The 10808-nt window shown below is 42.8% G+C and overlaps 1 protein-coding gene across 6 annotated transcripts in view; it reads right to left on the minus strand.

Moving 5' to 3' along the window:
* Nucleotides 1-223: 223 nt before the first annotated feature.
* LOC118372037 (disks large homolog 4-like) overlaps nucleotides 224-10808 on the minus strand; it is a 117329-nt gene continuing 106744 nt past the window's right edge. For all 6 annotated transcript variants that reach the window (XM_052520920.1, XM_052520923.1, XM_052520921.1 and 3 more), the window contains 9 exons: nucleotides 9673-9849; nucleotides 9254-9296; nucleotides 9129-9159; nucleotides 7857-7904; nucleotides 7631-7732; nucleotides 7337-7509; nucleotides 6519-6631; nucleotides 6225-6316; nucleotides 224-5797 (listed from right to left, as the gene is read on the minus strand). In XM_052520920.1, coding sequence (XP_052376880.1) covers nucleotides 5691-5797; nucleotides 6225-6316; nucleotides 6519-6631; nucleotides 7337-7509; nucleotides 7631-7732; nucleotides 7857-7904; nucleotides 9129-9159; nucleotides 9254-9296; nucleotides 9673-9849 — 886 coding nt within the window. In that variant the 3' untranslated portion in view covers nucleotides 224-5690. The remainder of the gene's footprint in view (nucleotides 5798-6224; nucleotides 6317-6518; nucleotides 6632-7336; nucleotides 7510-7630; nucleotides 7733-7856; nucleotides 7905-9128; nucleotides 9160-9253; nucleotides 9297-9672; nucleotides 9850-10808) is intronic.

Here is a 10808-nt window from a genome sequence, read left to right on the forward strand (position 1 = left end):
ATGGTTTCTTTCTGGCTTGGTACCAAATAACAACATGGAATCTTCTTCAACCCCCCTCCCCAAAAAGGTGCCATGACATTGCTTTTTTTCAGAAAGCTTATTTTAATTATTGTATTGTTTTTATAGCTCATTTACAACAAGCAATTCACTGAAATGAAACATATTAGTTTGCTTGATATTGTTATCTTTTGCAAGATAAATAATTTTAAACATATTTTCAGCATCAGTTGACTCTGTCGTAATTTATCATCAGTCTTTTCAGTAAAAATGAATATATATTCTGTTTAGGAATATCACACTATGATATGGATGACAAACAGAGAATAAGAAATACATTAGATTTTTCAAATAAACAAATTGATAGCATATTATTCCATTCATGTAGAATGTTTGTTCTTGTGTGTGTGTCTGCATGTGTGTGTGTGTGTGTGTGTGTGCATGTGTGTGTGTGTGTGTGCATGTGTGTGTGTGAGACCCACCCAAAGTGACGTGTTCCTGTGTATTAGAGGTTGTTGCAGGGCTGTGGGCTCAGGTCCCAGTGCTGAGGCTCTGATGGTTTCTCTAATGTCCAATCAGCAGTGTGCATGGCCAGAGTCCCACGCCCCACACACCCCACACGACCCCAACATCTCTGTATTTACAATAGTTCTGGCCAGTCCCCCAAAACTGACAATGTGCAACAACAAAAAAGTATACAATAAAATATACAGACTTCAAAGTGAGTAAAACTGAAAGAGCGAGAGCAGTTAACAATACATAATCAATCCAAAACATGAACACTTTCCATCTCTCACTGGGGAAAGCAAGTGAGCCAAAATAAAGGAACAATTAATATGAACGGTCATTTCCACCTGTAACTTCACTCTTTTAAACATCAAATCAAAAGTTCTAAACAATGTTTAAATAAATGCAAACTAGTGTTTGCATGAATTAATGTTGTATTCTGTCTGATTCTCACTCAATACCTGTATTAATGCTATCAGTGCAAATTATTACTAGGCTTGTATATATTTTAAAGACACACAAACCCACTCTCATTGCATATCATCATTACACCATTGCACTAAATCTCAAGAGCCTGGCACTCACACACACAGACACTCACAGTTGCACAACCACCCACATACAACACACACCATCATTTTTATCCCATCCAATATTACTGTATTATAAACTGCACCTCCAACCAGGAAGTGAGATGTGTAACTGGAGATAAATAATTGAGGCTCAGTTATATCTCAGTTACATCTCAGTTATAGTCCAGTTACATCTCAGTTACAGTTCAGTTATAGTCCAGTTATATCTCAGTTATAACTCAGTTATAGTTCAGTTATAGTCCAGTTATATCTCAGTTATATCTCAGTTATATCTCAGTTATATCTCAGTTACAGTTCAGTTATAGTCCAGTTATAGCTCAGTTATAGTTCAGTTATAGTCTAGTTATATCTTAGTTATAGTTCAGTTATAGTTCAGTTATATCTCAGTTACAGCTCAGTTACATCTCAGTTACATTTCAGTTACAGTTCAGTTACATCTCAGTTACATTTCAGTTACATTTCAGTTACAGTTCAGTTACAGTTCAGTTATAGTCCAGTTATATCTCAGTTATAGTTCAGTTATAGTCCAGTTATAGCTCAGTTATAGTTCAGTTATAGTCCAGTTATATCTCAGTTACAGCTCAGTTACATTTCAGTTACAGTTCAGTTACATCTCAGTTACATTTCAGTTACAGTTCAGTTATAGTTCAGTTATAGTCCAGTTATATCTCAGTTATAGTTCAGTTATAGTCCAGTTATATCTCAGTTATAGTCCAGTTATATCTCAGTTATAGTCCAGTTATATCTCAGTTATAGTTCAGTTATAGTCCAGTTATATCTCAGTTATAGTCTAGTTATATCTCAGTTATAGTCCAGTTATATCTCAGTTATATCTCAGATCTCAGTTATATCTCAGTTATAGTCCAGTTATATCTCAGTTATAGTCCAGTTATATCTCAGTTATATCTCAGATCTCAGTTATATCTCAGTTATAGTCCAGTTATATCTCAGTTATATCTCAGATCTCAGTTATATCTCAGTTACATCTCTGTTATATTTCTGTTATAGTCCAGTTATAGTTCAGTTATATCTCAGTTAGTGTTCAGTAACATCTCAGTTATATCTCTGTTATAGTCCAGTTATAGTTCAGTTATATCCCTATTATAGTCCAGTTATAGCTCAGTTACATCTCAGTTATAGTTCAGTTATATCCCTGTTATAGTTCAGTTACATCTCTGTTATAGTCCAGTTACATCTCAGTTATAGGTCAGTTACATCTCTGTTATAGTCCAGTTATAGCTCAGTTACATCTCAGTTATAGTTCAGTTACATCTCAGTTATAGGTCAGTCACATCTCTGTTATAGTCCAGTTATAGCTCAGTTATATCTCAGTTATAGTTCAGTTATATCCCTGTTATAGTTCAGTTACATCTCTGTTATAGTCCAGTTATAGCTCGGTTACATCTCAGTTATAGTTCAGTTATATCTCAGTTATATCTCTGTTATAGTCCAGTTATAGTTCAGTTATAGTTCAGTTACATCTCTGTTATAGTCCAGTTATAGCTCAGTTACATCTCAGTTATAGTTCAGTTATATCTCAGTTACATCTCTGTTATAGTCCAGTTATAGTTCAGTTATAGTTCAGTTATAGCTCAGGTATATCTCAGGTATATCTCAGGTATATCTCAGGTATAGCTCAGGTATAGCTCAGGTATAGCTCAGGTATAGCTCAGGTATATCTCAGGTATATCTCAGGTATAGCTCAGGTATAGCTCAGGTATAGCTCAGGTATAGCTCAGGTATATCTCAGGTACAGCTCAGGTATATCTCAGGTACAGCTCAGGTATATCTCAGGTATAGTCCAGTTATAGTTCAGTTATAGTTCAGGTATTTCTCAGGTATATCTCAGGTATATCTCAGGTATATCTCAGTTATAGTTCAGTTATAGTCCAGTTATAGTCCAGTTATAGTTCAGTTATAGTTCAGTTATAGCTCAGGTATTTCTCAGGTATATCTCAGCTATATCTCAGGTATAGCTCAGGTATAGCTCATGTATGTCTCAGGTATATCTCAGGTACAGCTCAGGTATATCTCGGGTATAGTCCTGGTATATCTCAGGTATATCTCAGGTATAGCTCAGGTATATCTCAGGTATAGTCCAGTCATAGTCCAGTTATAGTTCAGGTATAGCTCAGGTATAGCTCAGGTATATCTCAGGTATAGTCCAGTTATAGTCCAGTTATAGTTCAGTTATAGCTCAGGTATTTCTCAGGTATATCTCAGGTATATCTCAGGTATATCTCAGGTATAGTCCAGTTATAGTTCAGTTATAGCTCAGGTATTTCTCAGGTATAGCTTAGGTATATCTCAGGTATAGCTCAGGTATATCTCAGGTATATCTCAGGTATAGCTCAAGTATAGCTCAGGTATATCTCAGGTATAGTCCAGTTTTAGTTCAGTTATAGTTCAGGTATATCTCAGGTATAGCTCAGGTATAGCTCAGGTATATCTCAGGTATAGTCTAGTTATAGTTCAGTTATAGTTCAGTTATAGTTCAGTTATAGTTCAGTTATAGTTCAGGTATAGCTCAGGTATAGCTCAGTTATAGTTCAGTTATAGTTCAGGTATAGGTCAGGTATAGGTCAGGTATATCTCAGGTATATCTCAGGTATATCTCAGGTATAGTTCAGTTATAGTTCAGGTATATCTCAGGTATATCTCAGGTATATCTCAGGTATAGTCCAGTTATAGTTCAGTTATAGTTCAGGTATATCTCAGGTATATCTCAGGTATATCTCAGGTATAGTTCAGTTATAGTTCAGGTATAGTTCAGTTATAGTTCAGGTATAGCTCAGGTATAGCTCAGGTATATCTCAGGTATATCTCAGGTATATCTCAGGTATAGTTCAGTTATAGTTCAGGTATTTCTCAGGTATATCTCAGGTATATCTCAGGTATAGTTCAGTTATAGTTCAGGTATATCTCAGGTATTTCTCAGGTATATCTCAGGTATAGTTCAGTTATAGTTCAGGTATATCTCAGGTATTATGTGTTTCTTTGTGTGTTTGTTTGTCAGGACTGTGTTGTGTGGAGGGGGAAATCAAGCAAAGTCAATGACCAAAACAAATCACCAAACACAAGAGAAACATTACCCAAAGAAAGCAATGGGAAATTGTTGAAGAGATTTACATGTTACAGTCTCCATCTCCTGTTAGAAATCATCATTAAAAATATATATTTATATAGGCCATTTTGTCTGTTAAACATGTTATATATAAGTAGCCTTCATGTGTGACGAAACATAGAGCGAGAGAAAGAAAGAAAGAGGCAGAGAAAGAGTGGTCGGGAGGAAGAGACACACACACACACACACACGCATACACACACACACACCACTGCTCAGAGCGGCCAGTGAGAACAATGTGTGTGGGTTGTTGAGGGGTCTTTTTGGAAGAGTGATCAGAGAATTGGCTGCGGTGCTCTTCACACTAAAGAGCTGAACATAAGAATTCTGCTGTTGTGCATTAAGAGAACATTCAGCCTGGGATCTACCTGCCTGTTGTAAACAGGCAGAACAACCAGTGCTTTTGGAGAACAGCCAGGTGGATTAGAATGGTACTACTGTACGGCTGACTGTGTGTGCGGTACAGAAGAGACCCAGTGGTTATACTGTGAGGTCTTCCATTGTCAATGCACATAGTGAGTTTGCACACAAGAAAAGACACCCCCCTCTTTCCCTGTCTGCACCGCTCTGCTCCTCTCTCTGTAGAGACATGCTAAAAACCTCCCTCCATCAAAAAGGAGGGAAAAACAGAAAGACGGGTGGCCATTCTTCTTGTTCTTCTTTTTCTCTATAGGGTCTTCATAATATCCGTCATTTTCCTCAACTCCCATCTCTGAGTCCTCTGAGGACCCATGCACAAGTTCAACTTCTGAGTTTTCATTTGTGCTGCTTTTTAAAAATGTTCTTGCAATGCTTTTCGTGGGTGATTGAGCAAATGCCTGTCTTGGTTAGTGGGATGTTGTTCATAGAGCAAAGCCTCTTCACTAGAAAAGAGCCTCCTCTGGATTAGAGGGACCCAATAGGATCTGTATGTCCTTCCATAGTCTATGCACTCTCCTTTTCTCTCTCTCTCTCTCCCTCCTTTTCATGTCCTGAAAGGAGAGGGGAGACAGGAGGAGGAGAGAAGGCTAAGGGATATAAAAAAGGAAGGATCAGATGGATGCTGATGGTTTTGCCACCTTGTCGGCGGGGATGTCAAAGGCAGCCAATGAGACAGAGAGAAGCAGAGGGAGAGATGGTAGATCATTTATCCTGTGCTAATCCGGGGACGCAACCCTGCCCCGCCCTGCCACACCCAACTGGGTCACCCCTGTCCAATCTTTCTCAGTACTCACCACACATTGATAATATATTCATATTTATTAAATACCGTCCATGTCTATCTCTCTGTGTTTCTATTCTCTTTTAGTGTTATTCTGTGTCTCTCTCTCTCTCTGTGTGATTATGTTTCCCCTCCTGTCTCTATCTTCACGTGTCCCTCTGTCTGTCTTTCTCTGTGTCTTTCTCTCTCTGTCTCTCTGCCCTGGTTGGGCTGGAGGGCAGACTGTCTGAGGGTGGTTGGGGGGATGGGGGTGGGTTATGGGGCAGCCTCACAGCCTCTCCCGGGTGGGGATCCAGATGTAAGGCCCCGACTGCTCCTCGATCACCGTCTTCACCTTGTGGTAAACCTCCTCGAAGCTGTCTCCTTCCACCACAGCTGGAGAGGGAGAGAGAGAGAGAGAGAGAGAGAGACAGGGAGAGAGAGAGAGAGAGAGAGAGAGACAGGGAGAGAGAGGGAGAGAGAGAGGGAGAGAGAGAGAGAGAGGGGGAAGGAGAGAGAGAGAGAGGGAGAGAGAGAGGGAGGGAGAGAGCGGGAGAGAGAGAGACAGGGAGCGGGAGAGAGAGAGACAGGGAGAGACAGAGAGAGAGAGAGAGAGAGAGAGAGAGAGAGAGAGAGAGAGAGAGAGAGAGAGAGAGAGAGAGAGAGAATGTCAGATATGTATCTGTGTGTGGTGTCACAAATAACTTTTTTTTGAGCAAACATCAAGATCAAGTCACACTCCACATGCAGAGTTAGAGGCTAATTAGGTCAACACATTCCTGCTTAAAGGGATTACAGCCCACAGTGTTCTAGACAGTGTTACCTGAGAAACACTCTAGAAAGTCCTGTTCCAGTTTGAGAGCACGGTCCAGACCCTTTCTGGCCTGCTCTTCTGTCAGTCGAGTGTTGATCTCTCTGCACAAAAACAACACACACACAATTATATAGCTAGTGTGTGAGTCTGTGTGTCTGTGTGTGTGTGTGTGTATGTGTGTGTGTGTGTGTGTGTGTGTGTGTGTGTGTGTGTGTGTGTGTGTGTGTGTGTGTGTGTGTGTGTGTGTGTGTGTGTGTGTGTGTGTGTGTGTGTGTGTGTGTGTGTGTGTGTGTGTGTACATACAGGACATTCTCCAGTGACTTGGGCCGGACAAAGATGGCGACAGGGTGAAGCTGAGCGGCCTGTAGTCTGCGGACAGCATTGGCCGACACATCCAGTATACAGTGTTTTCCTTGCTACTCACAGCAAAGGAGGGGTAAGGGGAGGGAGAGATGGAGGAAGAGAGAGGAATGAGGGAGAGAGGGGAGGGGGAACAGAGGGAGAGAGGAGATTGGAGAGAACAGAGGAAGCGAACAGAGGGAGGGAGAGAGAGAAGGGGGAGAGAACAGAGGGAGGGAGAGAGAGAAGGGGGAGAGAACAGAGGGAGGGAAAGAGAGAAGGGGGAGAGAACAGAGGGAGGGAGAGAGAGAAGGGGGACAGTACAGAGGGAGGGGGAGAGAGAAGGGGGAGAGAACAGAGGGAGGGAAAGAGAGAAGGGGGAGAGAACAGAGGGAGGGAAAGAGAGAAGGGGGAGAGAACAGAGGGAGGGGATTCAATCAGCCAGATCCCTTTTCACTTCGTGAAGCCAATCAATACAGAACAACAGCTGTTGTTGTGAGCATAGTAAATAATGTAGATTGGCCTAATGTTTTTTATTTTTTTTAACCTTTACTTAACTAGGCAAGTCAGTTAAGAACAAATTCTTATTTTCAATGACGGCCTAGGAACAGTGGGTTCAGGGGCAGAACGACAGATTTGTACCTTGTCAGCTCGGGGGTTTGAACTTGCAACCTTCCGGCTACCCTGTATCATCCCTCTCATGTAAACATAATATAAATATCACAATGATAATGCATCTCCAAAGCTTGATTGACAGGGTCTTTGATCTGTGCTGTCTGTACCTGCTCTGCCACCTGGCGAACACTCTGGACGCTGGTGCCGTACAGGTGGCTGTTGTACTGGCCCGCCTCGATGAAACGGTGGCTCTGGATGTCCTTCTCCATTTGTTCCCGCGACGACACAAAGTGGTAGTCCCGCCCGTCCACCTCGTACTCACGCTTGGGCCGTGTAGTGTCTGTGGGGGAAGGGCCAAGTGGTCATTCAGGCTGTCAATCAATCACCCTGTCAGTAGATCAATGTAAACCACTGGAGTACTAAGCAGGCAAATGGTTACTCTGTGAAGGGTCAATACTTACGAGGGACACAAGATCCAAACTTGTCAGGGAACTCCGACAGCAGGTCATCATTTACCCTGTCCTTTATAGGACCCAATATGATGATGGGCCTGGCATAATGGACTATGTAGAGAGAGAGGAGAGAGGTAAGGGGATACATAAGACATGAGCAGAAACACAAGTATAGTGGAATGAGCAGAAACACAAGTATAGTGTGAAAGGATAGTACTTCAAAGTGTATTCTCACCCTCCACTTGTGTGACTGTTTCATAGCTGTGTTGAGAATCATCCCTCCCTGGAAGCAGAACACAACAATACCAGTCAGTCAGAGCCAGTCAGTCAGCTAGTCAGAGAGTCAGTCAGCAGTCAGGCAGTCAGCTAGTCAGTCAGTCAGACAGTCAGCTAGTCAGAGAGTCAGTCAGACAGTCAGCTAGTCAGTCAGTCAGTCAGACAGTCAGCTAGTCAGAGAGTCAGTCAGCAGTCAGTCAGTCAGCAGTCATTCAGTCGGTCAGCTAGTCAGTCAGTCAGTCAGTCATTCAGTCAGGCAGTCTGCTAGTCAGCCAGCCAGTCTGCTAGTCAGCCAGCCAGTCAGCTAGTCAGTCAGTCTGCAGTCAGTCAGTCAGCTAGTCAGTAGTCAGTCAGCTAGTCAGACAGTCAGTCAGTCAGACAGTCAGTCAGTCAGTCAGCCAGCAGTCAGTCAGCTAGTCAGACAGTCAGTCAGTCAGCAGTCAGCTAGTCAGTCAGTCAGTCAGCTAGTCAGTCAGTCAGCAGTGAGTCAGCTAGTCAGACAGTCAGTCAGTCAGCTAGTCAGACAGTCAGTCAGTCAGACAGTCAGCTAGTCAGTCAGTCAGTCAGTCAGCTAGTCAGACAGTCAGTCAGTCAGACAGTCAGCTAGTCAGTCAGTCAGCAGTCAGTCAGCAAGTCAAACAGTCAGTCAGTCAGCAGTCAGTCAGCTAGTCAGTCAGTCAGTCAGTCAGTCAGCTAGTCAGTCAGTCAGCTAGTCAGTCAGTCAGCAGTGAGTCAGCTAGTCAGACAGTCAGTCAGTCAGCTAGTCAGACAGTCAGTCAGTCAGACAGTCAGCAAGTCAGACAGTCAGTCAGTCAGCTAGTCAGACAGTCAGTCAGTCAGACAGTCAGCTAGTCAGTCAGTCAGCAGTCAGTCAGCAAGTCAGACAGTCAGTCAGTCAGCAGTCAGTCAGCTAGTCAGTCAGTCAGTCAGTCAGCTAGTCTGTCAGTCAGCTAGTCAGTCAGCCAGCAGTCAGTCAGCTAGTCAGACAGTCAGTCAGTCAGCTAGTCAGTCAGTCAGACAGTCAGCAGTCAGTCAGCTAGTCAGACAGTCAGTCAGTCAGCAGTCAGTCAGCTAGTCAGTCAGCCAGCAGTCAGTCAGCTAGTCAGACAGTCAGTCAGTCAGTCAGACAGTCAGCTAATCAGTCAGTCAGCAGTCAGTCAGCTGCTGCTACCCCCATGTCATTCTTCCTCTACTGAGGGTTGAGCCACTCCCCTCCTGTACGCCTGCTTACCTTGAGACCCGAGGCTGTCTCGACTGCGATCCTACACAACACAGAGAAAACAGATGTTTAGACAGAGACAGAAGAAGACACTGATGTAAGATCATTCATAGATGCTCACTAACTAATGTGCTTACCCTTTCTTTTGTGCCCATGCGAGACCACTCTTTCCTTTCTACCCTGAAGGGGTTAGGAATGAAAGAAGGCAGTAAAAGGCAGAGGGAGAGAAAGAGAGTGAGACAGAAAGAAAGGAACGTGTGAACAGCTGAAAGTCAAACATCTGCTACATAACCATAGAAAACAGCATCAATCATGCTGTCTATGCAGTTCCCCATACAGAAGCAAAACAACTAGTAGTATATTAAAAGGAAAAACCTGATCGAAATACAGTCACACACAAACTTCAACACACACACACACACACACACACACACACACACACACACACACACACACACACACACACACACACACACACACACACACACACACACACACACACACACACACACACACACACACACACACACACACACACTGCTGTGAGGTGTCTGACCTGCGTTTGCTGGGAATAAAGCCGACCTCCTCAGCTTCTGTCGGAGGACTGACCCGTCTGGCCTGCCACCACTCCTCATCACCACAGTCCAGGACATGGAGCACGTCACCAAACCTGAAGCCCACCGCCTGGCTCAGGAAACCACAGTCTGCTGTCTTATCATAGTCAAACAGGGCCCTGGAACAGATGGAGGAGAGGTAGAAGACAGTTATAGAAGCAGTACAGCTTTTCTTTGGAGTCTAGTGGGTTGTCATGCTCTGGTAGTAGCAGTGCTGTGGTTGTATATAGTACATAGTGTTGTACTAGCCTGGCAGTAGCAGTTTTGCAGGTTGTATGGCTGTGTATAGTATACATTGCAGTATTAATGAATACCTGATGTAGAAGCCACTCTTGGGGTTGTATATAGTATTAATTGCAGTATTAATGAGTACCTGATGTAGAAGCCTCTCTTGGGGTTGTGTATAGTGCAGTATTAATGAGTACCTGATGTAGAAGCCTCTCTTGGGGTTATATATAGTATGTAGTGCAGTATTAATGAGTACCTGATGTTGATTGCCTCTCTTTGGGTTGTATATAGTATAGAGTGCAGTATTAATGAATACCTGATGTAGAAGCCTCTCTTAGGGTTGTATATAGTATAGAGTGCAGTATTAATGAATACCTGATGTAGAAGCCTCTCTTGGGGTTGTATATAGTATATAGTGCACTATTAACGAGTACCTGATGTAGAAGCCTCTCTTGGGGTTGTATATAGTGTATAGTGCAGTATTAATGAGTACCTGATGTAGAAGCCTCTCTTGGGGTTGTATATAGTGTATAGTGCAGTATTAATGAGTACCTGACATAGAAGCCTCTCTGGGGTTGTATATAGTGTATAGTGCAGTATTAATGAGTACCTGATGTAGGGGTTGATCTTGGGGTTGCATATAGTATATAGTGCAGTATTAATGAGTACTTGATGTAGAAGCCTCTCTTGGGGTTGTATATAGTATATAGTGCAGTATTAATGAGTACCTGACATAGAAGCCTCTCTGGGGTTGTATATAGTGTATAGTGCAGTATTAATGAGTACCTGATGTAGGGGTTGATCTTGGGGTTGCATATAGTATATAGTGCAGTATTAATGAGTACTTGAT

This window comes from Oncorhynchus keta, chromosome 6, assembly GCF_023373465.1.
Source record: "Oncorhynchus keta strain PuntledgeMale-10-30-2019 chromosome 6, Oket_V2, whole genome shotgun sequence".
In the NCBI taxonomy this organism is placed as follows: Eukaryota; Metazoa; Chordata; class Actinopteri; order Salmoniformes; family Salmonidae; genus Oncorhynchus; species Oncorhynchus keta.